Source organism: Falco punctatus (genome assembly GCF_963210335.1).
Source record: "Falco punctatus genome assembly, chromosome: 19".
NCBI lineage: Eukaryota > Metazoa > Chordata > Aves > Falconiformes > Falconidae > Falco > Falco punctatus.
In genome coordinates, this window is record NC_137599.1 from 2,351,350 (window position 1) to 2,379,275 (window position 27,926).

The following is a 27,926-nucleotide window of genomic DNA, read 5'->3' on the forward strand; positions in this document are numbered from 1 at the left end:
TATTTGCAGAGCTTGTTTCTGCATAACCCCCCATATATTGTTATGGGCACCGAGGAGGAAAGGAGCAGCATCCCTCTCTGTCTACCCGGACACAGACGTGGTCACGCACAGAGGCAGCGGGATTCAAGACCTGTATCGCCCCACAAAGCACTGAAGAACACGTTCAGCTGGACAAGAAACGCTACCATCAAGGTTAACAGGATCTCAAGTATTTATCCGTGTTTGTACTCGACACAAGCTAAACACCAGCGAGCCAGCAGTGCAGTACAGCTGCTGCACACATCAGCTAGGGCGGGAGTATTTACTGCACTACTGACAGACACAGCCCGTTTTCAACTGAGACTGCATCTGGCATCAGCAGGGGGAGGGGGATGGCTGGTCTTAAATATATATATATTTTTATATATATATATATATATATATAAAAAATCAAATCACATGAGGCTTAACTTTGGAAGCATCAGTGCCAAAGCCAACAACCTGGCACATGGCGTTAGCCTAGGTGCGGACTTTGAACTCAAACATTTTTCTGCTAAAGTAGAAAACTCAAAGCGCAATGGAGAAAAAGGGATGACGCTTATTTAGGGCTCGGTGGAATTAGCGGCTAGCAAAGGCACTCGACTCAGTCGTTACACCCAGACTGACTGTCATCCACCTTAATGTTCACTCCAGTGAAAAAACACAGGGTCTGGCACTCCCAGCCCCTCGAGAACGCAGACCGAAAATGTGAAGCTGCCCAAAAAGCATGAAAAAACCACAGTGCACGCTGCCACAGCCCGGGGACATGGTCAGGCTGATGCAGAGAGAAGGAAAGAAGGAAGATGGACACCCGTTTTCAGTACAACACCCCCCCCCCCCAACAGCGAGACACCCATACAGGTGGGCAGCAGGAAATGAAAACTATAAACAGTAAGTACAAACATAACCAGTAAAGTCTTTCATGCCTCTGTATTCAGCAAACTTCACGTGAAACAAGTACAGAATTTTAAAGCATACCCTCTTAAGAAGCCACAAATTATTCATAAATATTATAATTTTAAAATACAGCAACTTGTTTCCTTGCATAAAGAAACGGCGTAAGACAACTTACAGCGGCCTTACAAACACAAAAGAAAAAGGTAACCGTGTGCTGAGGATGAAATTTTAGCCGTTCTTTAGACCCAAAGCCCACTAGATCTTTGGTCCACAAGCAAATGCTGGCCAGACCCTCCACAGCTACTTATGACCACAGGAAATTAAGCAATTAAAACCAAGACAGAAAACAGACTGCAATTATTAGAGAGTAAATAATGCAGCCTGGAAACTTGTTTTTAAGATAGAAAAGGTGGGGAATCAACAGTTGCCATCATAAATTAAGGATTACATATGTAGCTGGCATATTTTGTCAGTTTACATCCCCACCCAATCTGGATGATCCAGGCATTTTGGAGATTAACCTTCAGAGCTCTGGAAGATTTTTTTTGCTGTTGTGAAGTGAAAGAAATTAAACACCTGTACAAATTTGTTCAAAGAGTTTAAATCTTGACGAGCCAGAGATGGCCTGTGAGGTGTTCTTCAGCTATACAGCTGCTGGCTCACATCCAAAAATCTAGCATTACTGGTAGTATTTATATCACTTTTATCTGCTCCAGTCCATATGGAAGAGATGAACAAGCCCAGTACAAAGTCACTGAAACAAGACAGGACACACGCCAAACCCAGCTCATGGCACACAATGCCAATCTAGTAAAAAAAAAAAGAAACCATCAAAAAAACCCACCACCACAAAAAAACCCAAACCAACAAGCTAGGCATAAAACACAAAAGAAAAACGTGGAATTCATTCCATACTTCCTTTGGAAAAGCTCAGTGAAGCTTGGAAGTGACTTCTTGCAAGCACTGTCAATATATACTAACCCCTCACTTAATTTTGGTCAAAAAATACTACCAATGAAAAGGGCTCAAATAACCAAACATCACCGACATGCACCGAGCACCAGTTCAGAAGTGCTCCTTCCCCAGTACAAGGCTTAAGGGAAGTGGGAGTTTCAGCAGGCTGAACTGCCTTACTGGAGGCAAAGAAAAAAAAGACACTGCAGAGATAGATCACACAGAAGTGACAGTAAAATACAAGGACACGACACAAAGCATAAAGTTGTTTACATCCACAAGCAGTCCGGACTGGCTGAATTTTCCTTCCAGCCTTTTGTTACACAGGGACTTTTTTTTTTTTTTAAAAAAAACAACCAACAAAAAACCAAACAAAAACAACCAACAAACCCCCCCCAAACAAAACAAACATCCAGTTTAATCTGTTAAAATCTCCAAGGAAAATGGCTGGCTGTCGAATAAAGCCGCTGCTGTGACAAACTCCATCCTTAGCGGCTGTGATGCTCCGGCATCCTCCCGCGGCGTTTGTGTCGGGAGAAGCGGGGAGCGCGGAGCAGCCGGCTGCCTCCTGCCACGCACCGTGCCACGGGCACCCTCGCCAGCCTGGCTCAGCACCAGGGCTCTGCTCAACCATAATCGTGACTAAGCAGTACAAAACCGAGACAAAACAGACCCTGGCTGAAAAGGTTTACTATAGGCTTAATATGCCTAAAAATAGCTCAATAGGCAATTTACTCATACACCGTCACATCGCTTCTTCCTCATCTGTCGTTGCTTTGGAAAAGCTTAAATTTCTGCTGGCGATAAGTAGCCAGGGTACGGATGAGCTATGCTTCTGTGTACCCTGACTCCATTCTGCATTCAACAGCAAGGTTAAATAAATAGCTGCTTTGTTTTTGTTTTTGTTTTGTTTTTTTTTTTGATTCAGCAATACCAAAAGCATGAGGCTGAACAAAAAAATTAGTCAAGCCCTACAGAAATCAAGCCCGTGATAAAGAATTGCCTGCTGCGCGCATCTCTGACGTCACCGTAACGCAGAAACTGCCACAGAGGAGAAATTCATCAGGTGATTTACGTGCAAATAGAGAAGGTTATGTTGTTGCATTCAAAAAATAAACCTTCAAAGTCAGATGTGCAAGGTGAGGTACCAGAAGACTACTTCTGATTTAAGAAATACCATTTCAACTGCATGTGCTATATGCTGTATTTCTTCCAAACCTAGAAACCGCTGTCAGATACCAAAGCACGTTCCTAAGCTTTTTGTTCACCTGTTTTGTTCTCCTATCCCAGTTTTGGCTGCGAGACAGTTTCCCACAAACAAAGCATCCCCCAACTACAACTAAAAGCTCACTGAGTTTTTAAATTGCAATTGAAAAAGGCACCACCAGCATTTTAGTTACCCGACTTCTCCCGGCTGACGTAGGCTGCAGGAGATACACATCTGAGAGTCCTGGTAGGGACGCAGGGCAGAATCTGAAGCAGCCTTGTGACAGCTTGGGGAAGCAGAAGCTTGCAGTTAATCGGCTTTGTCTTTACCAGAAGTTGTATCTGGTGCTGAATGAAAAACACCCTCTGAAAACATTCAGCGATGGCTCGCATGTCCAAGAACTGCAGAGGTCAAAGTTAGTTGGCACGATGCGGTAAAGAGACGCAGCAAGAAGCAAAACTACCACATACGCTGCCATCAAAGCTGCTTTTGGGCAGCTACTTTTTTTTTTTAGCTCCATTAAAAACCTCAGCATCCTACGAGTGGTCATCTTGGTGTTTTATGACCTATTACAGACATTTGATTTAAAATGATGCTGCTTTCTCACACACACCCTTCGAAGTTTGAAATACACACTGTTGCCCATAAAAACAACATCCAACACCAACGAAGGAGAGTAAAAATAATACAAAGACTTCCTGACTTCACAGGGACACAGCCTATGGCCATGGACTGTGCTACAAAACACCCACTATCTATTTATTTTTTGCTTTCTAGAAGCTCATTTTAGCAGGGTAGTGGTTTACTACAAATGCCCTTTGAGTGAATTAAAAAAGAAAAAAAAAACAATCAAAAAAAGAACCAAAACCCAAAACCAGACACATGTGTCAATATTTTCAAGCTAGAATTGAGATTCATCTAGCCCTCCGAGTACGTATCAAGGCTCATCACAATTCAAATAAGCTTCTTTGCCAAACAAATTTCTTACAGTTCTGTCCCTCTCCAAAATCTACAGTTCTCCTTTACCAGTAATAAGGGTTTTTTTCACTATTGGGTTTATATTCAGCTATTATCTAAGAGATGATGATGGTAATATTGGTGTATATACTTGGAAATAAAGTCAAACGACTTTAGTTCTGTCTCAAAAACACCCCCTACCCGAGGTGAGGTGTGAAGGGCATGGGGTGAGTTTGCCACACGTAAAAGGATGGTCGATCTGAAAGCAAAACTGACGGGTCAGCCAGGCACATCCAACCACCCGCCACGCACAGACTCTGGTCCCTCCACAGAGCTGCGCGGTTACACGTTTCATCCCGTATCAATAAGACTAAACCACTCATCGGGTTGCCTTTCATAATGGGATGAGTCAAAGGAAATAACGCAGCGAGGTGATCCAACAGTGAAAACAGTAATTACCTGATCTGTCCCAGGCCCCAATTAATAATGGGATCTAAAATAAGTTGAGACATACCCGGGCACACAACAAGCTCCCTAACTCCCTTTCCTGTTACGCAAGCCACGATGCAAGACGGACGCAGCCCGAGCAGTCAGGCTCCTCTCCCCGGGAACACACGCGCTCCCCCTGAGCGGCTGCTCCAAGGGAAATCACCTTGGGGAACCCCCGTTTCGGCCAGAGGCAGCACTCACCTCGATAAATGCAAGAAAAGCCGCAGGCAGGCAAGCCAGACCTCGGGCACAACGCGCCGCTCTTCACGTGGCTCGGGCCAAATCAGTGACGGGTCCTTAGAGGGTGCTGCCCCGGCGATTTGTACTGCACAACTGTCAGCAACGAACAGGGGGAGGAAATACAGGGTTTCGGCATTTTTACTTATAATTCTTGTTGAAATTACTGTTGGCCATGGCCAACATTTCCACTCTTGCCCAACTTGCAAGCACAGCTCCTTACAGGGGAAGAAGGAAGAAGAGACTCCCATTTGGCGGCGTGGGGGGGAGGAAGAAAAAAAAAATAAATTTTGCAACACAAGCTTGGTCTCTCAGGTGACATGGGCTAAGGTCAAAGCACACACACATAATCCAACGCTTGTAAAGCTGCTGCTCTACCTAATTACGGCAGGGATGTGCTGGTGGCTGCCTAGTACAAAGACTACAAGGTGAAAGAGCTAGGAGACTGAAACTGAAACTTCCCCCAAGTCAAATTAAGGAAAAAAAAAAAAAAAAAAAAAAAAAAAAAGAGAAATGAAAGCAATCAGAATTTGTTTCCAAAATACCTTTTATCAGTCAGTTCCCCATCCTATGCCTTCTTTGGCTTTTGGCAACTTGCCTAGAGCGCCTGTATGGCAAAATACAGCGTGTACACCACAAAGGAGAAATCCACAGCAGCAAGGATTTCTCCCCGTGGCCCCCTCCTCCAAGAAAAAGCAGTTTTCTTCTTTAATCCTTCCCAGTCTCCCTGTAGCCTGGGTCAAGTATCTCTGACTCAACCAATTTGCCTTTTGCTTCCAGATCTCGCAGAATTCCTCTTCCCTCTGCTACAGCATGGAAAGCCACAGGACCAGCACGGTGGGGGTGTGAAAATCAAGTTACAGTTTACATCTCTTACTATCTTAACATTTAAACAAGCACTTTGTACACAATAAAGTAACATTTTATTATTCATCTGTCAAAAAAAGAGAAGTGCTGGCTGAAAAATTATTACACCTAAGAGCAGCATGAGATAACACCGAAGTGAAAAAAAAAAAAAAAGTATGGAAAAGCTGTCAGCTCTCAAACCCCTCCCAAAGCTGCATTTTTTTTTTTTTTTAAGTAGTGAGAAACACTGTCAGAATTTAAGAGCCACATTATTAGATACCTGCCAAAATAGAACTGTCTCAATTCAACTGCGCTACCTCATGTCTTTACGGTGCCATGTCAGCAACAGTTTCTCTTGCCGTATAAAAGCCACAGAACGTCACTTTTTGCAAGTTTCTGCTAGAAAACAGCAAGGAGATACCATGGTGGGGTGCAAAGAATTATTGATACTCCCTGCCCGCTTTGTTTGGGTCCGCCTGTTTACACAGCCTCCATCCCTCGAAATAATAAAGCCCTAACCAGAAGGATAGAAAGGAGCACAGGAGCAGCCCAGCAAAGGGAACAAAGACAATCCCAACAGGATCAGCTCTGAACTGTAAAGCCAAGCAACCCTGAAATACAGGAACAGCGTTTAAGACTCAGGAACCCAGCAGATTCAAAAATGGGATTAGGGTAATTAAGATTATTCAATTCAGCTTTCTGAACAGAGGCAGGATTAATTATTAGAAGGCAACTCTATTTTGAAGCATTTTAAGTTTCTCATTTTGCTTTCAGCTCACCTCATTTCATAGCAGCTCTAAATTCAAGACCCAGGAACTAAAGAGGCCACTAGTACGGTTCAGACGAGTCAGGATTCCCTCACATTGGGGATCCCAAATCTAGATGAGAAATGCTGTGAATTGCACTGATGGATGCGTTTGTCCGACTGACAGCGCTCCCAAGGCTCGTAGAGATGCTTGTTCCTCAGATACTTCCCTGGAGTTCACACTTCATTGTTTGTTTGTTTTGGTTTTTTTAATAGGACAAAACTGCCCATAAAGAAACGCTTTACAGCCAGAATCAACTCCCGCTAATTGGAAGTTGTGAAGACTCCCTGAGGAAGCCGGAAAGGATGATGTGCCTTTTTTTTTTTTTTTTTTTTTTTAAGTAGTGGTGGTTTTGTTTAAGGATGTAGAGGAGACTACATGAATTGCTCACAGTCCAGGGGAAAAAAAGGCAACTATAATCATTTAAGCCTGACAACATGGCTCAACGGAACACAAAACACTGCAGAGGAAGAGAACCCTTCAAAGCCCGGAGTCTGTTGGTGCTGAAGATGCCCACAACGTGACTGGTCTAACACCAAAGCAGCCACTGGTTCATAGAAAACGCTGCTGCTGATCGCAGGGTGGTGGTTTTGTGCTGGCTTACCTCCCTCAGCTCTCTGCATGCATCTAGGTAAGCGCTACCCATCTCAGAGCGGTGCCGCTGACCACATCCACTCTGCTCTGGAAGCCAGAAAGCTCAGAGGAGCACTCTGCCCTAGATGATGATGTTTATTTTGATGATGAGTTACTGACAGCTGCGAGCTGGGGAAAGCAAGCCTAAGACACTTGGTCTCCAGATGACATCCCGGGCCAGAAAAGCGTGGATGAAACAGATGAAAGAAGCGATGAGAACTAGGGCCTTTGGAAAGCAAACAAGCCCTCAAAGAGTAGAGTACCAGTCGCACAAAAGCATCAGATGTCGTCACATCCCCTCCAATTTGCTATCATTTCATTGTAGTTCACCAGACATCCCGTACCGGGTACGACAGGAGGCAGAGAAATGCCAAATATAAGCCAGGATTGTGATCTGTCAGGGCATGTTCCATATTAAACCGACACCACAAAAAATTAGGAGTCAATCTGGGTAGTGTTTTCCCTTTTTGTTTGCTTTGCTACAGTAAGTGGTTATTTTCTCTGTGGTGGCCACACCTCCTATAAAGGGACTTATTTAGAATATGCTCATTTGGCTGGGCATGCCAGAGTTCATTCTTTCATTTAAAAGAAAGAGAGTTCCATTCTTCCTGGAACGGACAGCTGGCCACACATACGTACCAGAAACCCATATGCAAGTCAAATTTAAGCAGCTTAGCCCATATTCCATTACCATATTTTATTATTACAGTAAGAAGAAATGACTATTAAATCCAATCTAGATTGGATTTTAAAATTACCCAACAAGAATGGTTCACGAATCTGTTTACACGGCTTAACAAAAGGCAATAAACCAAAATCTGAAAACCCAAACGAAACTCCCCCTCAATAATTCACTTGTTAAAGCCTCAAACCGACAAAATACATATTAGTCACAACTCTGCATCAAGCTATTTTTACCCCAAGATAAGACTCCAGACTCAAAGGCCCTACTTACCACTCCTCAGCCAGGGGAACTACCACGGCAGTCAACTCTTGTCTCTAATCCGGAGGTAACGCAGAGGGCTATGTAGGAGGAGTACTAATCACCAAGCATTCAACCCCGTGCTGTCTTCGTTGATCTTACAATATTCAACAACTTTGAATAGCAGCTTCCAGTCTCAACACATTTTTGCATAATTGTCCTTATGTCACATTAAATATGAACTATTACACTAAAAGGCACGCTCTCCTCAGCGCATAGAACTTTTACTTTTAAAGCAGAAACATTAGAAACTGTTTTCTAGAAAGGACAGCTGCATTTCTACCCATACTTCCCCTCTGAAAAAATAAATCTATTTATAAGTGTGAATGCACTGACATGTTAAGAAGCTTTTTCAGACCAAAACACCCTCACTAGAAAACCAAGTATTTAAAGCAGAAGAGTTCTAAACTCATCCCTTCCAGGATATATAGGTGAGTGGGTCAAAGATAATCAATGCTAGGGCTAATAAAACCACGCCCTTGATTTATTAACCAAAACATATCCAAACCTCAGGATAATGTTTAAAGGCACTTCTGGTAGCTCAAAGTAAGCCTTTCTATAATACGCTGACTCTTCCTGTACAAAAATAGAGTAAAAAAAAAATTGTAATTTTAGACCTCAACTACTCCGAGCATTTTACTTATTTTCAACTGGGCCATTTTTTACTATAGGAAGTAATTTACAATTCCAGCAAAAAAAGCCCCACCCAAACAAAGCTCTTCCTCACTTTTCTTCCCCGATGAACTAGGTGAATCTTATTTTGGTACAACCCCGATGAAAAGCTTTCCCAATACTGAAGTGAACTCCAGTATTTCAAGACAAAGGCTAAGCAAGCAAAAAAGGCCACTGCTGTATGAGAAGACGTTTCCCCACGGAAGACTGCTACCAACGTGTTTTTATTCTTTACTCTGCCCTGTAACCAGCCACTCTGCAGTAATAAAAAAAAAAAAAAAAAAAAAAAAAAAAAAAAAAAAAAAGGAAAAAGATGTGTCCAGCCAGGAACAGACTAGAACGGTAAAAACAATAACCCCGGATAAAACACGTTACGCATGCAGCCTTCTCTTTCTGAGTTTCCAGGTTTAGCTCAATGTTTTTATCGTTTGGATGCTACAGAAACAGGACTATTCCAACACTATTTAACGTGAAACCATTCTAAACAGACATGCTCCTACTTATTTACAGCGGCCGACACAGATTTGAGAGAGGAAGAAAACAGTATCATGTGCAATATTACAAAACCATTATTTGCTGCACCTTCCTGGACTCCAGGGCCAGTTTCCTGACGAATTCAACGCTGATCTCTGTGGAGCTACACTTCAGTTTACCATTAACCAAGTCTTTTGCCTTGCTAGCCTTCCTCTTCTACAAGGAGGGGACACAACCACATCTTTACCCTTCCAGGCTCTTTTCCTCCCATGTCATCCTCGTACAGAACACGAGCCGGGCGGTCGAGGGAGGGAAGGGGCAGGTATTTTCATCCTCCACAACTGCCTCTCACAGAGATGAAAAGTAAACCCGGCTGCTGCCGCTCTGCCCGCCGATGCCCCCCTCCTCCCCCACCCGGGGAAGACAGCTGTTCCAACAATGCAGAGCTGGAAGCAGCCCTGGCTCGCCCGGCTGCTTTGTGCCATATTCTTTGAATAGATCTTATTGTTTACCACCATCCCCCCCCCCCCCCCCGCTCCTTCCGTCCTCTCCATCCCCCCACCTCCCCGTAATCAAATTTTTTCCCGGCTACTGGCCAAAAAAAGACAGGACGAGGGCACCACCACCATCCCCCCCCCGAGCCCACCCCCCCCGGAGGCTGCCCTGGGCTCCAGCCCCTTCCCACACTCTCTGCTCCAGCCACTTCCCCGCAGCAACACGTTGCCAGCAGCCCCGCGCCCCCCCCACAGGAGTTTGCATCGGAAGGGGGGGGGACCCCCCAACCAGGGCGAGGGGAGGTTCTCACACACACAGCCCCCCCCGCGTCGCAGTGACAGGCCCAAGCCCCCACCTCTACGCACCCACAGCCCCCCCCTCGCACCCAGCCTAGGGTAAAGCCCCCCTCGGCCTCATTCATACAGCCCCCCCCCCCGAGTTTGCTACAGGGCCGCGATGACCGGCTATGGGGGGATTGGGGGCGGAGAGGGGGTGTCGCCCCACACCCCAACGCCGTGAGGGGACACACGGCGCGGCCTGGCCCCCTCCCACCCCGCCTCTCCTCAGCCGGGCCGGGCGGCCTCGCCCCCGGGGCCTCACCTCAAAGCGGCTCTTAGTGACCCCGTTCATCTCCCTCCGCATGGCGGGGAGGGGGAGGAGGCTGGGGGGAGGGAGGAAGGCCGGCGGGGGGAGGAGGGCAGGGGGTGCCGAGGCTCAGCGGCCTCCGCCCGCCGCCGCCGCCGCGTCTCCTCCGGCCTTAACTTCAACCCAAAACAAAAACACGGCACCTGCCAACAACAAGCGCGCTCATTGGCCAGCGCCGGGCACGGCGCGCGGCGGCGGCGGGGAGGGAGTTGGGGGGAGCCGCCCCCGTCCTCCTGCCCCCCCCTCCCGGTGTGAGCGGGGGGGGCTCTGCGGGGGGCGCCCCCCCCTCCCCGCTGCACCGGGGGCTGCGGGACCCCACCCCACCCCCCTCCTCCGGGGGCCGTAAGGGTCCCCCCGCCCATACCGGGGGGGCGCAGCCCCCTCCCCGCCACCGCGGGGGTCGGGGGGGTCCCGGTGTTTGTTGGGGGGGACAGGGACGGGGACACCCCCTCGCCCCTCCGCTCCCTTCCGGGAGGAGCGGGGAGACCGCGGAGCTCAACCAATGGCAGGCCGAGCTTTCGTGACGTCACGGTGATGTCATTCCCGCGGGAAAATCAAGCGTGGCCCTCCACCGCCGCCGCCTCCCGGGGCTTGGGTGGTCTCGGGGGTTGGAGGGGGGCGTGGGTTGGGGTGGTGCGGGTGTTCGCCTCCCCCCCGCCGCCGGTAGCTTCCAGAGACCCGAGAGCTCTTTGTACCAAAGAGATTTATTTGCATGTAAATAAACACGTTCTCTGCAATATTTCCAAAAAAGTTGAAAGTTCACTCTACATCCAAAAAGAATGCAAAAGGAGCTGGGGGTATTTACAAAAAAAAAAAAAAAAAGCTAATTTCCAGACAGGTATTTACATCACGACCATTTAGGAAGCAAACCATTTTCTTTTAATCTCCATGTTGCGCTTCACCACCTGAGATTAAAAGGTTTGGCTTTGATTTGTGTTGTTTACACCTTTTATCTTTCCAATACTGAAAAGATGTAAAATCATTGTCGAGAATAAGCAAAAATATTTTAAAAATAAAACATTTGTCAGAGACCGAGCATTTACACATCAAAACGTCTTTTCGAGGCGCATACCTCAGCTCCCGTTGCCACCACAGAAGCATCGTGCAGCTGGGACCCGGCTCCGGTTTCTCTCTCACATGATTTACATCGCACAAAGCACACCAAATTGGGGTGAAAAAGCTTTAAATTGGGACACGCGCCTCTGGCAGCCGTGGGGCCGGGAGACTGGGAGACTTTTTTCCCTGTTCCTGCAGGCAGCGATGCTAGCCTTCCGCAGGAGAGATTTAGGATACTGAACTTTGGTCTTGGGCGAGTGGAGAGGAAACGTGCAGCTCTTGCCTTTTAAAATGCATTTTTGTGTTACCAATGGATGATGCCATCCAATTTCCTTCCAATTTTTTACCGTGTTTCATAACTGGGACAACATGATTCCGACTAACGACGAGTCCAGCAAACAGTCCCGTCAAATCCCCAGCCCTGATTCGACTCGAAGTTTCTTTTTGAAGGCAGCGCACGCCTTCACGCAACCCAGAGCAGATCAAAGGGCTTTCATAAAACAACTTAAAAATAAAAATTAAATAAAACTGAGGGGCAGCATGAAAACAGATGACAACCTGTCGGAGTCTGAACAGGCATCATTTCCGAGATGCAGCTGCAGCAACAGGGTCTCCAGATAAATTCATCTGGTGGTGTATTTCTTACATCCTCTTCACAGACACCCTGCAGTCATACAATTCTGATGCTGCGTAAGATAACGTCATTTGCTCCAGGTTCAGACTTTATTTATGGTTTTCCTATCATCTCACGATCTTCCTATCATCTCACAATCTTCCTATCATCTCACAATCTTCCTATCATCTCACAATCTTCCTATCATCTCACAATCTTCCTATCATCTCACAATCTTCCTATCATCTCACAATCTTCCTATCAATCATCTCAGCAGGTGAAGATGGGAGCGCTGGTGGGGGAAGCTACAGGCCACAAGGAACAAAGGATGAATGGGAAAGTACAAGAAAGGTAGACTTTGAGAAATTCAGGTTCCCGCATTCCGCAGAAGCCCTGGAATGAAACTAAAAGCAGGAGGGAAGAGGTGGAAAAATCCCGACAACTAACTAAATAGCTGCCACCCTACTGAAAAGCCATCAGCCTCGCTATGGCTTTGAATGAGCCAGAAAAGAAATAACTTGCCTGGGGTATCGCTGGGGTCAGACCATACAGAGGGCTGGAAATCTCTGTGGTTTAAAAGAAATTTAAAATCCTCGCCGTCTGTTTCGGACTGCATCCTCAAAGGCAAAGTATTATCTCATTCCTATGGGGGAAATCCTGGCCTCTGGGAATCAACAGCAAAATCCAACAGGAGCGGGATTCTGCTTAGCATGTAATTCAAAAGATGTGTTTGCAGAACTCTTGATTTCCCGCATTCCTCTTCAGTGAACACATTTAACTGCTTTTAAAAATAAAACACTCTCCTGAGTCTCTTTCCCTTTCAGGGACCACAAGGTAAAACCACAGAGGATGCCCGAGTTATGCTCCTAATTCCAGCCAAAAGGTGAAATTCCATCTTTTAAGGAAATCACTGCTTCTGCTGCAATTCTTATCCCAGATGAACCAGTTAGGGGCTGTTTTTCCAGCAGTGTCACTGCTAACACCGGGACACGGCTGACTCACACTGCCAGGCTAACAGCTCCCAGAGAGAGGAGGCAACTCATGTGCATGATCAGAACTACTATTCGAGAAGCACGCTTGCAAGTTCAAATTAAAAATAAAAAAAGCAAAACCCAAAACGAAACCCTGAAGGGCTCAGCAACAGAAAGAGATTGAGAAAACGAGGCCCATGGTTTGAACCGTGAACGCACGCGAGCTGTTCTATCGACATTAACGGAAGTATTCGTAGTGGATACATTATGCATGGCTCTAAAGCGCTCGAAGGACCAGGACGTGTGTGGCTTACAGTCCATCGCTTTACAAATGCAGCATCGGGGGGTTCTGGGGAAGCTCTTTGCTAAGGCTGACAAGGAAGCAACGCTCAGGTGAAGACAGTGGAGGTCCTTCACAATTTAGATTTGCTCCAACGCATGCCAGAATGTCACCAGCTTCACCAAAGCTACGGTGGCTGCACGTGGGCAGAGCTGCCCGAATCCGTGGGCTCTACCCAAATTCCCAAGTCCTTTTGGGCTCTGCATCATACAATTAAAACAGAGACTGTGTGAAACCAAGCAGCACGAGGCAGTCGGATACGGACATAAATAAATAGCTAAAATGAAAGGGAAGTCAAAGACAAGACAGCAATCCTTCATCACCGTGACCTGGAAGAAAATCCTGATAACCATCAGAACACAGCGCCTGATTCTGCAGAGCAGCTCGTTATCACAGGAAGATGAAGTTGCTCAGCACTGCACTGAATCAGGCATTGAACGAAGCAGCGCCATAAAAATAAATTAAAAAACCTTTTTTGATTCCTCTTCCAACCACCCTTTTCAAAAGAGGAAAACCCAACCCTAAAACATGCCCTAAAATAATTAAAGTTTCCTAAATACAAAAGCAACTTATTTTGAATGGGAAGAGGGGCAGGGGAACTGACTGTCTCAGAATAGCCTATGTCTCTGTTTGCACCAGTTTGGGGTCTGCTCCCACACTTACACTCATGCTTAGCTTTATACCCATTAACTCTAATGGGGCAATTAATACTTATAAATTAAGAATGAGTGTAAGTGTCCGCAGGATGAAGGCCACAGTCAGGAACCTGGCTTGCCGAATGAGTTGCTGGCGCTCACACTTTCTCTTCAGACTTTGGAGATCCTTTGAAATACTTTTTTGTTTTGTTTTGTTTTGTTTTTCCCCTCTTCAAACACACCCCATAAAAATCAACGTGGCAGGTTTGCAATGAAGAGTTCCTTCTTCCAATCTCCAGAACCCGCAGGTCCCGCATACAGCTCATCTTTTAAAGACACTAGGAAAAATTAATTGCCAATTAGAGCAACATCCATGAGATCATCATCTTCTTCCCCGATCAAAAACTCAGGGCTAGCCCGCGATGGTCGCTCGGCTGAAAGGATAGCGCTGCTCGTCATGGAAAGAGACTGGTCAGCTGAAATTGGGGACTTGGACCAGCTCTCCGGCTTCATGCTGTGGGATTTCTTCTTGTCTCTGTCTTTATCCCGATCCCGATCTCTGTCCCGGTCTTTGTCTTTCACTTTTTTCTTCTCTTTTTTGTGCTTCTTGTGTTTTTCTGAGCTATATTCAGGCAAAGGCCTAATGCCATCGTCAGAGCTGGGGCTGTTCTGATAGGATTTCTCTGCTATGGAAGAGCCCGACTCGCTCTCACTGTCTATGTTTTGGGGAGTGTATGCTGGTGACTTACTGTGGCTGGGAGAGCAGCGTTCGTGTTTTGGAGTAGATCCACTGATCAGAGGAGACCCATAGCTTTTGGAAGAAGCCATCTGAGGCCTTAGGCTATCCCCACCTCCTTCCCCAGGTTTCTGCAAAGTTACTTTGGCTTTAATGCTAGGGGAACCACCGTCGTGTTTGCTGATGATAATTTTGGCCACTCCAGTGCTTCCAACATTTTTGGAATCTGAAGTCTTCTTGGAAGACTCAACAGATCCTCCAGAAACAGAGACTTTTGACTTCTCTTTGTCACTCTTCTCACGTTTGCCCTGGAACTCCCCCCCAGACATATTGTGTTTGGAGGACATAGTATGGCTTGAGGAATTGGAACTTGGCCCCATTTGTCCATCCATCGGGTCATCTCCACCAGGCCCGCTAGTGACAACCCCATGTTTCAGTTTGTCTATGACTGCAGTCAGCGATGGCTTCTTGTTTCTGCTCGGAGACTTGCCTTTGGAACTTCCATGCTGGTTCTGAGATGAAGACATGGAAGACCCACTAGACGAAAAGGAAGATGAAGATGCCGTCGAAGAATTGGATGAAGGAGGTGGTTTCTGTGACATAGACCCAGAGGATCCCATTCCTGAAGACGATTTCATACTCGAGCTCGATCCGGTCCCAGACATGTGGGAGCCTCCGGAACCCGAACTGATAGGTGACTTTGCTTTAGATGACGGGGGAGTACCTGGGACAGGTTTCATGGGAGAAGCAAGCTTGTCAGAACCTCCCGAGGGTCTTGAATGAGATGGAGAGATGTTTGGTTTACTCATGGAAGGGTTCATAAGTGACGATGGCTTTCCTTGAGGTTTCATCTTGGTGCTTCCAGAACCGCTGCTGAGGCCGTGTTTGGTGATGGGGGAGGATCCAGGCTTTCCCACCGACTGAGCCGAACTTTTGGACTGACCTGAACTTGAGCTGCCTTGGCTCGAGTAGAGGCTGCTGCTCATCTTTGAGCCAGAAGACCCTTCCGATTTGCTGCTTTTAATTTTGCCTGAGGTTGAAGAGGAGGAAGAAGAGGACGAGGAAGAAGAATGGCCATGGTGGCTTTTGCTGCTGGAGGAGGTGACAGAGCCACTACTGGTATACTGGCCGTGTGAAGACGGTTTGCCAACAGTCACTGTTCCTTTTGGGATCTGAATGGTTATTTTTGGAATAGGAGGAGTAGCTACACCGGGAGGAGTCTGAGATCTGCCTGAGCTCCCAGGAGATTTGGACCCACCTGTGCTGGCTGGTGGTGTGAAAGGCCTGTTTGATGAACTGTGAGATGGAGATTTCCCATCTGTCTCCTGCTTCTTCCGCTTTGGAAGTTTCTCTTTACTTTTACCATCACTGGATGGTGTCCGGCTGCGCTTCCCTGGCTTCCCATCTATGCCGGGACCTGCCATGTTACTTCCAGAACCATTGCCTTCCTTTACCCGTTTCTGAGACTTTTCTTTTCCTAAATCCCCTGTATTCAGCAAAGGGCTCTGACCTCCACTGTGATGCTCTATGATGTCAGAGGACCCCAGTGCTTTGCTTGCAGCTGCAATAATACTAAAATCTACCGTATCAGACTGATTGCTCCCCTTAAATTTATTTTCCCCCCCATCAGCCCCCAAGACTTGCACCCCCAAAGTAGTTAGAGCCTGGGATGCGTAGCCCTTGAAATCATCCGTGTCTCCACTCTGACTACTCTCATCAAAGTACTCCTCCCCAAAGCCGCTTTGACTCTGACTGTTCAGCAAGTCAGGATTGAAATCTACTCCATCTGGAAAAAAATGGTTTGAAGAATCGCTGTTGGGGCTCACAGCAGCGTCTGCTATGAGGTCTGCTGGATCTGTGTATGGGTTCTCGCTATTGTTCGTCTGAAAAACATCTGGGTCAAAGAGGGCACTTTGTGAATGTCCTGAACTAGAAGAGTCTCTTACTGGAGTCCCAATGGGCGGGCAGTCCTCGTTAGTGGTGGGGAGCTTGGAAGCCTCCTCTGCTATATCTGAAAGGATATCAGTAACATCAGCTCCAATGCTGTCCGAACTAGAAAGTCGAACCATTCTCTGAATACTGGGCTGCGAGTGAGGTATAGGCTGTGGGTATGTAGTAGGAGGAGTGCTGCATTGGCTGGGTGCTGGAGTAATATGAGGGGTGTCCAGGGTGTCTGCAGTCATGTTGACATCAAAAATGGGATTCTGGGAGTCAACATCCATTGAAAAGAGCTCCCTCTGGAAATCATCCTCAGTCTGATGCTTGGGCTTGTCGGCTGGCATGCGGGACTTTTTTTTCTTTTGCTTATTCCCCCCAGGGCCCATTTCCATTCTGGGGGAGCCAGAGGAAGAGTTCTGCCTTTCGAGAGGGCTGCTCCCATACAGAGTGGAGAAATCCTGAGGGGGATTCTCTTTAAGAAGGTTCATGAGCATGGGGTGGTTCTTGGTGTTGCTTGCTGGTGAGGATACTGGTGGTGGTGTGTGATGGGGAGGGGTTGGACTTGAGCCAATGGTAGACCCCACATTCCCTGTGATCTGCAACAAACTAGTGAGAATAGGGTTCTGAGACACTTTGCTGAAGTCCTCCCCATGGCCCACCGAGTCATGCCTCTCTTTCATGCTTATGCTCATGTTAAACAAAGTAGTGATGGGCCCCCCAGGAAAAGTGTTTGTTGGGGTAGTGGTACCACTCATTGGGTTGCTGCCTGTGGTCATGCCATACCCTGGGCTGCTGGCTGGGGGAAGATTTTTCTTCACCATATCTTCTACTGTCTCTGCAATGAGGGACAAGGCTGGTGTGTCTGCTTGAATCGTTTCTGCTTTTCTACGAATTGCTCTCATGGTAACAGGAATGGACATACATCTGCAAGACACAAAGCAAAGGGGTTAGTGTGCGTTTTGCTGCCCTGTAGCAGCTGAAGATTTTTTAACAACCTCGTCAGACATAAAAGCAAGCAGTAAGGCTCTTGGGCAAAAAAGAGCAACAGGTCCAGGCACAGTAAACGCCCTGCTGCTCTGCTTGTATTTACACTTATCCCATCACACTTACCTAGCCACAAGACAACTGTGCCTTTATGCATTGCCTTGCAATCACAAAGGGAGAATTAATCAACCAATTAACTCTAATAACTAACAGCTGACAGATCGTGATCTTGCAGTTAAAGCACAGGATGCAGTCTGGGTGGTTACCCTGACTCTGCCAGAAAACACCTTTGCCTGAGCTTGGCAAACCTAATTTCCTGCAACCCTGTAAAACATCAACGATAATGCCATGTTCTGCTCAAGGACAACAAGCCTGCAACGCTTGGAAAGCAAAGCCAGCTATTCTCACTCCAAAGGTCTGTGCTGTGCCCTCTTAACATTCTGCCGTGTTCTGAATGGTGGCTAGGGCAGGGGAGCCTTGACAAAAGGCCTGTGTAAATGACAAACGGCAGGGGAGCACTTCCATGTTTCATAAAAGGTAGAAAGCAACCGACTACAGTAGAAGGCATAAATAGGTAGGCACCTTGGAGACACGCTCAAAAATAAGTAGCTATGGTTCAGCAGCTGGAATGGAATTTTCAATAGGGCTCCAAGCTTTCCTCTCTGCCAAACAACTAAAACTCACCCACAAACAGAAAGGCTCCTAAACCACCAGAATAAATATGAGACAGACACAGAGTTCATCTGTAGAATTTGGAGGGCGCGGTGGCGCAAAGAAAATCTAGCTTACCTTTGAACAACTTTGGCAATGAAATCATCTGTACAGATAAGAGCATCGGACAGCCCTTTGTACAGCTTACAGTTCACGTGAGTAGAGTCTTGCACATCCATTACCACTAAAAGGGAAGGCATTTGGAAGAGATCAAAATCCTGGTTACAGTGGAAGAAGACCCTGCCATCCTTCCTGTAAACACACTCAGGCTTTTACTGAGTCCACTTACCACACACTAGGGAGTCATTCACAGGATGCTGGAAGGATACACTAAAGCAGGAGTCAGAGAGAGGACAAACTTCAAACTGCAGGATCCCAGGAGAATCTGAAAGACACGGGAACCATTAAATTAGGGAACACGAGAGATGAACCAGCTGAATACCCCCATATAGAAAAAAAACCCAACAAGGAAAGCAGCACAGGCCCAATTTCTTCCTCCTACACCTCGGAAAATTACCCAGGGTTTCTTATCCACACATACTAGGCCAGTTGATGTGGTACCCACCTTCTTTTAAAACTGTTCGCTTGACACAGCTGCCAATCAGCGTGTTGTACGCCACCTGATGTCTGATCAAATTGAGGATGAGAGGAACCCGTCCAGGGTGCTGGAAGGCGATTTTACTAATCAGAGTTCCTTGAAGGCTTCTTCCATCTGGGAGAGGAGCATCTTTGTTCAGAAAGTAACAGTGCTGTTGTCCTGGAAGAGCCTGACAAACAATTTCTGCTTTACTCCAACTACTGCTGGGTACAAGGCAATAACAGACATCTAGGAAGGAAAGAGCAGGCCCCAGATCCAAGTCACGCCAAGCCACCTTTCTAGCTGAAAACGACAAACAATGAAGATGCTTTCCTTCCAGTCTGAACAAGGAAAACACAATTTTGGCTCCTCAGAAGTAGTACTATTGAACAGTATTCACCGTCCCCACTAAAACAGTTTTCCTACACTACGGCATCCCTTCCGAGGAAAAGAGAAATCCTCTGAAGTTAACAAGAGGTCCGTCACTGATAAATTTAAGAACCAGCATTTCCCTCAAAGTGATGTGATCCATTCAGCCACACATTACAGTCCAAACAAGAGGAAGGGACGGAACCTGGGAAGGCTCCATCCCATACCTCTGCTGTCATTCCTGCCGCTGCATTTCAACAGCAATGGATTTTTCATTATCTAATTTTCCTGATTACCGTGGTCCCATCTGTATCTGAATTCTAATGCTTGGATAGCATAGTTTTTCCCCATGAATAAATGCTGTATCAATGAATTTCCTTTACCCTACTTGAAAGATACCTGAAACAGATGAAAATCCCCAGACTGCTCATCTACAAATACAATGTCCTGGTTGTAACAACATACTTACTGCATAGAAGCGCATATTGTGGTTTAAAGGTAAAGGATCAGCCTCCTTCGATAACTCGAACTGTGTGATCAGCTCATACAAGGGTACAAATGTTGGTGGTGTGTCAAACAATGGAATACCTGAAGGAACAAGATGGCACAAAACAATTGCACCCAGGTGCCAGAAAGAGACAGCCGGCCAGAGAAAGCGTTACCATCTAGCAAAGGAAACCTATCCAGGTTTTACTGAAAAGAGCACAAAACCTTGAGCAACTTTTCTGTCCTGCATTAAAAAATGGCAGAAGTTTATTAATAAAAACCTAAGGAATATCTGCTTGATGGATCTGCAACCCACCTGTGCAGCCCTGAAGCTTCTGAATGAAAGCTCGAGACACTGGAATGGGACGGGGGAATTTCAGGAAGAAACAAGCCGGTAAGTCCACGCTGTTGGCACTGGTGATTGACGAGAAAGACGGAGTTCTGCAATTGGGGGTGAATACAAGATCTTATTAGATGCAGGGCACGACTCCGGCTTCTGCTACAAAGAGACATACAGTTCACTGTTCACTCAAACACAAGCAGACTGTTAGACCTTCTTAAAAATTAAGACGCTCCTCAAAAGCATGTCACATGCCTGAAATACATACTTATTGGCTTAAAGACAGCACTTAAGTGCCTTATAGCATGCCGTGATGTCACACAGTCATCTCCCCACTCTGACTTCCACAGAATGTTGAATTTGCATCTGAACAAGGCCACTGAGAACGACCTGGCAGACGTGTCCTCTGCTTACCCTTTGCTGTCAACTGGATGAGAGCCCATAATCAGTGGTGCAATTGGAAGTTTGTACATAGCCATGGTTCCCTCAACTGTTACTGACACATTCATACCCAAAGACCGAGGAACTGCAAGAGGAAGCAAGGAAGAAACCCAAAACCAACATAAGCTGATGAAAAAAAAAACAACACAAGCTTTACGAATTAAATATCACCACACTGGAACTATCTTACTTCCTCCAGAAGGCACAGTTTTCAGCGTTCACCTTTATCAGTGAACAGTCTACAGCCAAACTAGTTAAGCTACCTAATGCTCTATTTTTCTCTTGCAAGGTAGACCAACTGCATAATTCTTAAAATACATTCCAGATACATTTGCAAGTTTGTAGCGCGCTCTTTACAAAGCAAAACAAATAATGGTTTTGCACAGCCTCACTCTCTTCTTTCCTGAGACCAGCCTCAATTTTAATTCATGCTTGGCTTTGACATTTTAGTGAAAGACGGATGTCCATGTACATGCATAAAAAATAATCTTCCGGTAAGATGGCAGAGACAACAAGTATTCCCACAATAAAATAAAACCTATCTTAATGATGAAATTCACCCTAAGGAGACAGGCTCTGCCTGCAGACTGTCACCCCACCACCCTTGGCAGCAGCCCAGTTCAAACTCCAGAACAGGCACAAGGTTCAAGATGGTCAACTGAGCTTATTAAACCCATGTCCTCTGTAAGTCAACCTGTGATTTTCCTCTATTACAGGGTGACAGCAGAGGGCAGCCAGACTGCTGGAATTCTGCTTTCTTCTCTCCTTCAAGCACTAGTAGTCCACACTAGCTTCTAAAGCTGACCTACCATTGTTCTCATGCAAAATAACGGAGGCTCCAGTGCCATCTTCAAATAAATCATAGGGCGAGACGTAATATTTGAGATTCATCAGGAGACCTGCAGGAGAGAAGCTTTTGAACAGGCATCCCGACAATACAAGTTAACCCAACCGCTGTTAACCCCTGTAACCACACAACACCACAACCCACACTGTGCAGAGCTCCTCGAACACCTTGAAAAAGTTGCTCTCTGCTGTCAAAGGCACAGACATGGCCATCTGCCATAAAATTACTCCGTGTGGCTTTGTAAAGAAAAGCTGGCTTTCTGGATCCTGTGGGACTCACAAATACTCAGCCACCTCAACCCTCTGTTAGTTTGATTAGCATTTTCCAGTTAATGTGAAACCAATGTCCGTTATGGGGACCCCGAACAAAGCCATTTTTATTCTTTTCTAAGTGTTAATCAAAGATACCTCCACTCCTGGGGGTGAGATAGCCAACGCTGCCACGAAGAATCTTGTCAAGGGGATTTGCATTGGTGGCTTGCCTGCAAGAGAGGCAATCAGAGGTCTGCAGCAAGCCAGAGTCACACCTGCTGCCAAAATTTACGTGCTGGTGGCAGTCTAAGATTTTAGCTCAATACACACGCTTCTCAGTCACACAGAGGCAGCAATCTTAAACTTCACACTGTTACAGGCAAAACAAAAGCTACTTTACTCTTGGTAGGAAAAAAAGCATGGTTTATCCACTGAATCTACAGCAGTGAAAGACGGTCAAATATTTCTCAATTTCTTGCTGTAAAACATGTTAACACTAGTCCATCTAATTATAACTTTTTTTTTTTGCCTTTTAGACTTTCTTTCAATCGAATTCTGCAGTTACAACGTAATTGCTCAGAGAGCTCTAGGCATTTTTTCTTTACATATATACATCATTCCCCTGCTACCATAGGCCACCTATAGCCTCAGCATTGGACTTTTTAAAAATAGCATCAGATGAAACAGGCACTAACCGCACACTTCATGGATACACAGCACTTGGCATGATCAGAACTGGCCACTGTGATGCAGCATTATTAAGAAATAAACAAACCACCACCACCAAACAACAAAGCATATAGATGTCCTTACCAATACATCCCTGCCATTTTTGAGAGATCCAGCTCTAAGGACTGCAGAGCTAAGTACATTTTAGTTTTAAGTTTGCTGGGGAAAAAAAAAAAAAACAAACAACAAAACAAACAACAAAACAATATAAGAAAAACTGAAAGGGACCAAGCAATGAAATCCAACTCACAGAACTGCCGGCTGACAAGCTGCAGTACTTGCCATCAGATTGATCATTTAGAAATTGTAACTTTTCAGCCTGCGTTCCCACTTCACATTAAATCCTCCCACCCACTGTGTGCACATGCAAGCCATGGTGATGAAGTCAGTAGGATCACCCCCAATGAAAATTTAAGCATGTAATTTTGTTTAGTTTTATGTATGTGGATGTAAATAAATATATTTGAGACTTACTTGTCTCCTGGCAACTTATATAGGTTCACAAGCCCCCTTAGATGCTTAGAAAACTCATCAAAATTTTTCTCTCTGAAAGGAAGAAGGGAAAAAAGTTAACATGTATCCAAATTTGTAACAGATAAGGTTGTGGTTTAAAAAGTTATACTAATATAGATATTAAGTCACTTCAGAAAAGACTTTTGCTACATGAAAGCTACAAAATTCTTCAAGTGATCCAGCTTTAAAAATTCCACGAATGTAGCGCTGTGGCTTGGAAGAAACCATGCACAGCAGTCAGAATCAGAAGCATCTGAACCAAAGCCAGAAAATCCCCCCTGGAGAAGCAGAGAGATTTTGTAGGAAAGGAATGGTTATGAAACATTTTGCATCTCCAGACATAAAATAGCATCAGATCACTACTGCAAAGAAAAGCTTGTCAGAAATTGCAACAAACAACTCTTGTTGCTCACCTCAGATGTTGCACCAATTCTGGACAACTCTGAAAAGGAAAGGATATACGATATCAATGTCGAATGAAGCAACTTCAGTCTTTGTGCAGCACAGCAACTGTGAAACATTAGGACAGTAAAATTTGTGAGCATAGCTTTTCACGAGAAGGAATACAATGCTCACAACTACACATTGCTATGGTTCTAGTTCTGCTCGTCAGCCCCCTCCGGAAGAATTCAAGCAATACTCTTTCCTTCTTAAATGATTAATTTGAAATAAACTTTTAAAATTGTGAAGCTTTCAGGTTGAAAACCTATGATCTTCTACAGAGATATTAAAAATGGTCTGTTTTCAGAAGAGTGGCTAGGGCAATGCAAATAGCAAGTTCAAACTCTCATGCATGTGCAGAAGGGAATTTAAGCCATTTTCTTTCAGCATTCCACGTTTTAATACTTCCCACTCACAGATCTAAGTTTTAATAAGATTAATTTCCCTATCCTTCCTCCAGAAACAAAATTCTCAGGAACACAGCAATAAATTCCTCATATAATTTTGCTGTTATAAAACCACTTGGAGAAAAAGAGAGACCATCAGGAAGACAGTCCTTGCACACGTACACTACGCCGGTGAGATTAACCCACAAGAACAGACTACTCCATGGAGGCTTTTACTTTCCACTAGAATGAGCAGCAGAGGTGTAATGCTAGGTCTAGGGAAACATTAAATATAATCCATTTCCTCTGTTCAAACAAAAGGGAGCCGAAATGGCAGTTCCAAAAACACAAAGGCATTACCCTCGTCTTGGTCAGTAATACATACCACGGGGTTTTCTCCATGGTGAGCCACCTTGACATCACACAGCAGCCCTGTAGGATCTAACTGGACTTCCACATAGAACATGTCTGAAGTGATGTAACATTCAGTGCCATTTGCACTAAGGTGAGATCCAAGGCTTACATACAAAACAAAACAAAAATTGCTGAGATGCACACAAAAAAACCAATCAAACCAGCAGTGAGATTATGATGTGTACAGATAAACAGGAAAAGCCTCAGCCATAAAATAAAGAAGTAGACCTACCCATTTTGTCTAGCTATAGACTCTAAGCGATCTGTCATGGCAGGCAGAGAAGATACTAGATGGAGAGAGGAAAGAACAAGGCTTAGTGAAATGATCCAACAATTCCCCAGGAGCGAGGCATCGGCAGTAAAACCAATCTCAACTAGTTACTCCCTCCCACGTCTTCACATGAGTGACTATATACATTATCTGTACTCAAAATACACGCAGAACAATTTGCATATAGAGAAAAGCAAATGTTCTCAGAACTGCCAAGCGAGAAGGGATTTTCTTCTGCAAGTGGACTTCAGGTATGGGCATTTACAATAAAAGTAAAGCGGACAATCTTGACTGGTACTGACCAGGATAAGTGTGCTTATGTACATGTGAGCGCACACCCACCAGGAATACTGTGAAAAAGGCCAGCACCAAGCTTGCCTGCTTTAATGTTGTGGAGTATTTCCATAGCATATGACTGTTAAGCGGTTTGTAAAGCACACGTACAGAACGTACCAACCTTTTAATGCCTTCTGCAAAGTCTCCAAACAGCTCACCAGATGTTGGTGCCCCCCAGAGTTCATCACAACTCGCTTTTCCTTAGTCAGATAGGATAAAAATGTCCTTTTAGTGTATCACTCAGTGAGAGGGAAATATTGCAATTTTTGTTCAGTCAAGTGAGGTTTATTTAGGTAATTAAAAGCAAGTTAGATTTCATCCCAAAATTACATCCTCATTTTAATTCCAGTAGGAGAACAGTATCTATTTCAGAAGGAGGTAACAAAGGCAGGCCTGGAATTGATTTTTCTTCTAAGCAACTTGCTCATCTGGAAGAACAGACTGTAGCAACTTTTTAATAGGCATACGCTAAGAGTTACCTAAGAGACTACAGAGAAATAACAAGACAGGCAAACTTTTAACACCATAATACACACGGAAACCTTTGATGTAGCTCTCCCCTGCCTCCTGCTCCTCCTTCCCCCCACTCAGAGACCACGTTTGACTAAGCCAGCACCAAGCTTTGAGTATTACCAAACAGGGAGCAAATTGCTTTACAAAACGTAACATCCCGAAAAAGCAACCGGCAGAATGGTTTGGGCTTCCCAGCACTGGCTGAAACCACAGGTTTGACCCTTTTCCTGGCACCGAGCTGACAGCTGCCCCATGTCAATTAGGCTGCAGAGGAGGAGGCTGTAATTAGGGAAGGCAAAAGCACGCCAGACAGAAAAGCTACAGACATCACTCCCTCCCCTGCACACTGTTGGGTGCAATAACTGACACGCCTCAACCACACTGGCCCAGGAGGAAGCCAAGGCTTGAACAAAACCTAAAGCACTTTGAAGAGATCTAGCAAACCAACAACAGAATTATTACTAAAGAAACATCAGAAGCCCTCCTGCTCAGACCCCAACAATCCTCACCATGACTTGACGGACTAACTTCATGGTTTCTGTCCAAGGTCTGGCTTGGTTGTACTTTGCGTGAAGTCTTTCTAAGAGGGTACTCATCTTATTCAGCTTCTCCGTCTCTGTAAGACACAGGAATATTCAGAAAAAAGAATGAGACAATACTTGAAGGTTAACAAATAAAACAGTTTGGCAGTTGTATTGAAAATACTTTCCACCTTTAAGCTAAACACGATTTCAAAAAACTTATTTACTGCTCACGTATCCCTGCAGCCTAGGCCTTAAGGTTAAGTAAATGTTAAGGATATATCACAAGCTACCAAAACCTAAAGGACCATAAAATGCCTACGGGCCTGTCGGGGAAAAAGCCCAGCTCCTATTCTGCATGGACTCTGAATGATGCTAAGTCCTGGCATGACAGGAATATATTGGGGGACTGTTTGAAGATACAACAGCGTGGTCTGAAGATAAAGCTTTCCCTGGGCAGGAAACTGAGAGTGTAGAACACATCGTGTTAAAGCAGCGAGGTTAAGCTTTCTTTCCTGGATCCCCCTTCCCTCTTCCTGTTCTCTCTTCCAGCTCTCCAACTTCTTGTGCAGTAAAGACCATCACAGACCCTTCCATCACCAAAAACCTCAACCAAATGGGTCCAACCGCCAGTTGTCACAAATGCCCTGATCAGACACACTCCAGCCTCTCACTAGCTTGAAACTGAGGGCTGGTGCCTCTGCGGTGCTGTTCTAGAGGCAGGGCACGGCTCCATACACTGCAAAACAACGAAGCGGCGGACAACTGTAGGGGTCATGGATCTCTACCAACCTAGAACCTACTCGGCCTTTACAAAACACCTCTCTTATCCCACAGACTCCCATCTAAGCCCTGTGGTTCTAGAACATCATTTCTGTGTGTTTTAAAAAGTTCCACTCTTATGAATACCTCCCTGATGAGAGAAAATGAGGGCTATGGGATCAGTGACTAAGCAAAACATTAGTGTTGGACAGTTCAGCCAAAAAAAGTTCCAAGATAAAATGGTTCATTTTTTCCCTACCATCTATTCAGACACATGCACAAAGAGAACGCTGGTTTCAGGAGCATTATAACGTTGTCATTTTTGCTAACAGACAGGTTTTTCCTACACTTGCGTTTGTCAAAAAAAAATCCCAGGGGCCACCACTGCCAAAACAAACCCTGTCACTGGCGCTAGTGTGTCCAAGGCAAACAGATGTCTGTGACATTTTAACTGCTACGGCATGCAACTCCAGAGTAAACCCTCACCTGCAAAATTTCAAGGGTTTGTTTTCATCACTGCTGCAAGTACAAATTGCAGACCTAATGCAGACCCCAACAAATCCAAGTGTAGGAAAAAAATAGGCGGTTTCAGACACTTTATACCTCTCCGCTACGCGAGAATCGCAGGACAGCTAAGGTGGGAAGCCACCTCTGGACATCACCCAGCCCAAGCCAAGCCACCCGCAGCAAACTGCCCACCCAGGACCCTGCCCAGACGGCTCATGAACAGCTCCAAGGATGGAGACCCCACCGCATCCCGGGGCACCCTCTGCCAGTGCTTGGGCACCCTCAGAGAGATAAAACCGTTTCCTGACGCTCAGGTGGAGCCTCTTGTTTGCGCCCACGGCCTCACCCCCATAAGCCGGGGTCCCTCTGGGGCTGTGTACAGCCCGGGGCTCGCCGGCAGCCCAGGGGCAGCGAGAGCATTGCCAGGCCTCAGCGGCCACCGCCTGAGGAGAACATTCGCCTTTATTTCCTTCCACATGGAGCCCGCCCCGCAGCCTGCATCAAGCCCCACTGGCCCGACCGGGGGAAGGAGCCACGGCGCCGGAGAAAGCCTAGGAGGGTGCCACCGGCCGCGGGACCCTCGCCCTCCCTCCGGGGCCGCAGCCCCTGTGCCGCCTCACAGGGAGGCACCTCGGTCCCAGCCCGAGGCCGGGCCGCGCCGGGGTCCGGCCCGTCTCCTCACGGCGCCGGCGGGAAGCCCCAGCGCCAGCCGCGCCCCGCCGGCGGCACTCACCCTCGGCACCGCCCGGCGCCGCCTTCATACCGCGGCCCGGGGGACGGGCGGCCCGCAGGCGGGCCGCAGCACCAGCGTGGCGTCGGGCCGGGAGCGGAGGGAGGGAGGGGGGAGCCGCGGCCGGGCCGCTCCGCACCGGCCTCACACGGCGGCGGCCGCCGCCATCCCTCCGGCCGCGGCTGCGCTGCGGGCG

The 27,926-nt window shown here is 46.3% G+C and overlaps 2 protein-coding genes across 7 annotated transcripts in view; both read right to left on the reverse strand.

Moving 5' to 3' along the window:
- FBXL20 (F-box and leucine rich repeat protein 20) overlaps positions 1–10,445 on the reverse strand; it is a 42,343-nt gene extending 31,898 nt beyond the window's left edge. For 2 of the 5 annotated variants that reach the window (XM_080369995.1, XM_080369992.1), the window contains exon 1: positions 10,268–10,445. In XM_080369995.1, coding sequence (XP_080226121.1) covers positions 10,268–10,309 — 42 coding nt within the window. In that variant the 5' untranslated portion in view covers positions 10,310–10,445. Of the gene's footprint in view, positions 1–3,269; positions 3,402–4,723; positions 4,838–9,419; positions 9,459–10,267 lie in introns of those variants that run through there. The other 3 variants (XM_080369993.1, XM_080369994.1, XM_080369996.1) reach the window with 3 other exon arrangements.
- Positions 10,446–10,998: 553 nt separating this feature from the next.
- On the reverse strand, positions 10,999–27,913 carry MED1 (mediator complex subunit 1). 2 transcript variants are annotated; one of them, XM_080369543.1, is made up of 18 exons: positions 27,734–27,913; positions 25,720–25,826; positions 24,819–24,897; positions 24,323–24,377; positions 24,062–24,194; positions 23,263–23,291; positions 22,811–22,882; positions 22,421–22,495; positions 21,764–21,837; positions 21,319–21,408; positions 20,483–20,594; positions 20,045–20,169; positions 19,712–19,830; positions 18,862–19,063; positions 18,586–18,681; positions 18,375–18,480; positions 17,385–17,525; positions 10,999–17,207 (listed from the first exon to the last, which is right to left on the reverse strand). In XM_080369543.1, the coding sequence occupies exons 1-18, from the start codon at positions 27,759–27,761 to the stop codon at positions 14,276–14,278; spliced, it is 4,575 nt and encodes a 1,524-aa protein (XP_080225669.1). In that variant the 5' UTR covers positions 27,762–27,913; the 3' UTR covers positions 10,999–14,275. The 2 variants fall into 2 exon arrangements, with proteins under 2 accessions (XP_080225669.1, XP_080225668.1); XM_080369542.1 differs by having other exon boundaries at positions 10,999–17,525.
- Positions 27,914–27,926: the final 13 nt, after the last annotated feature.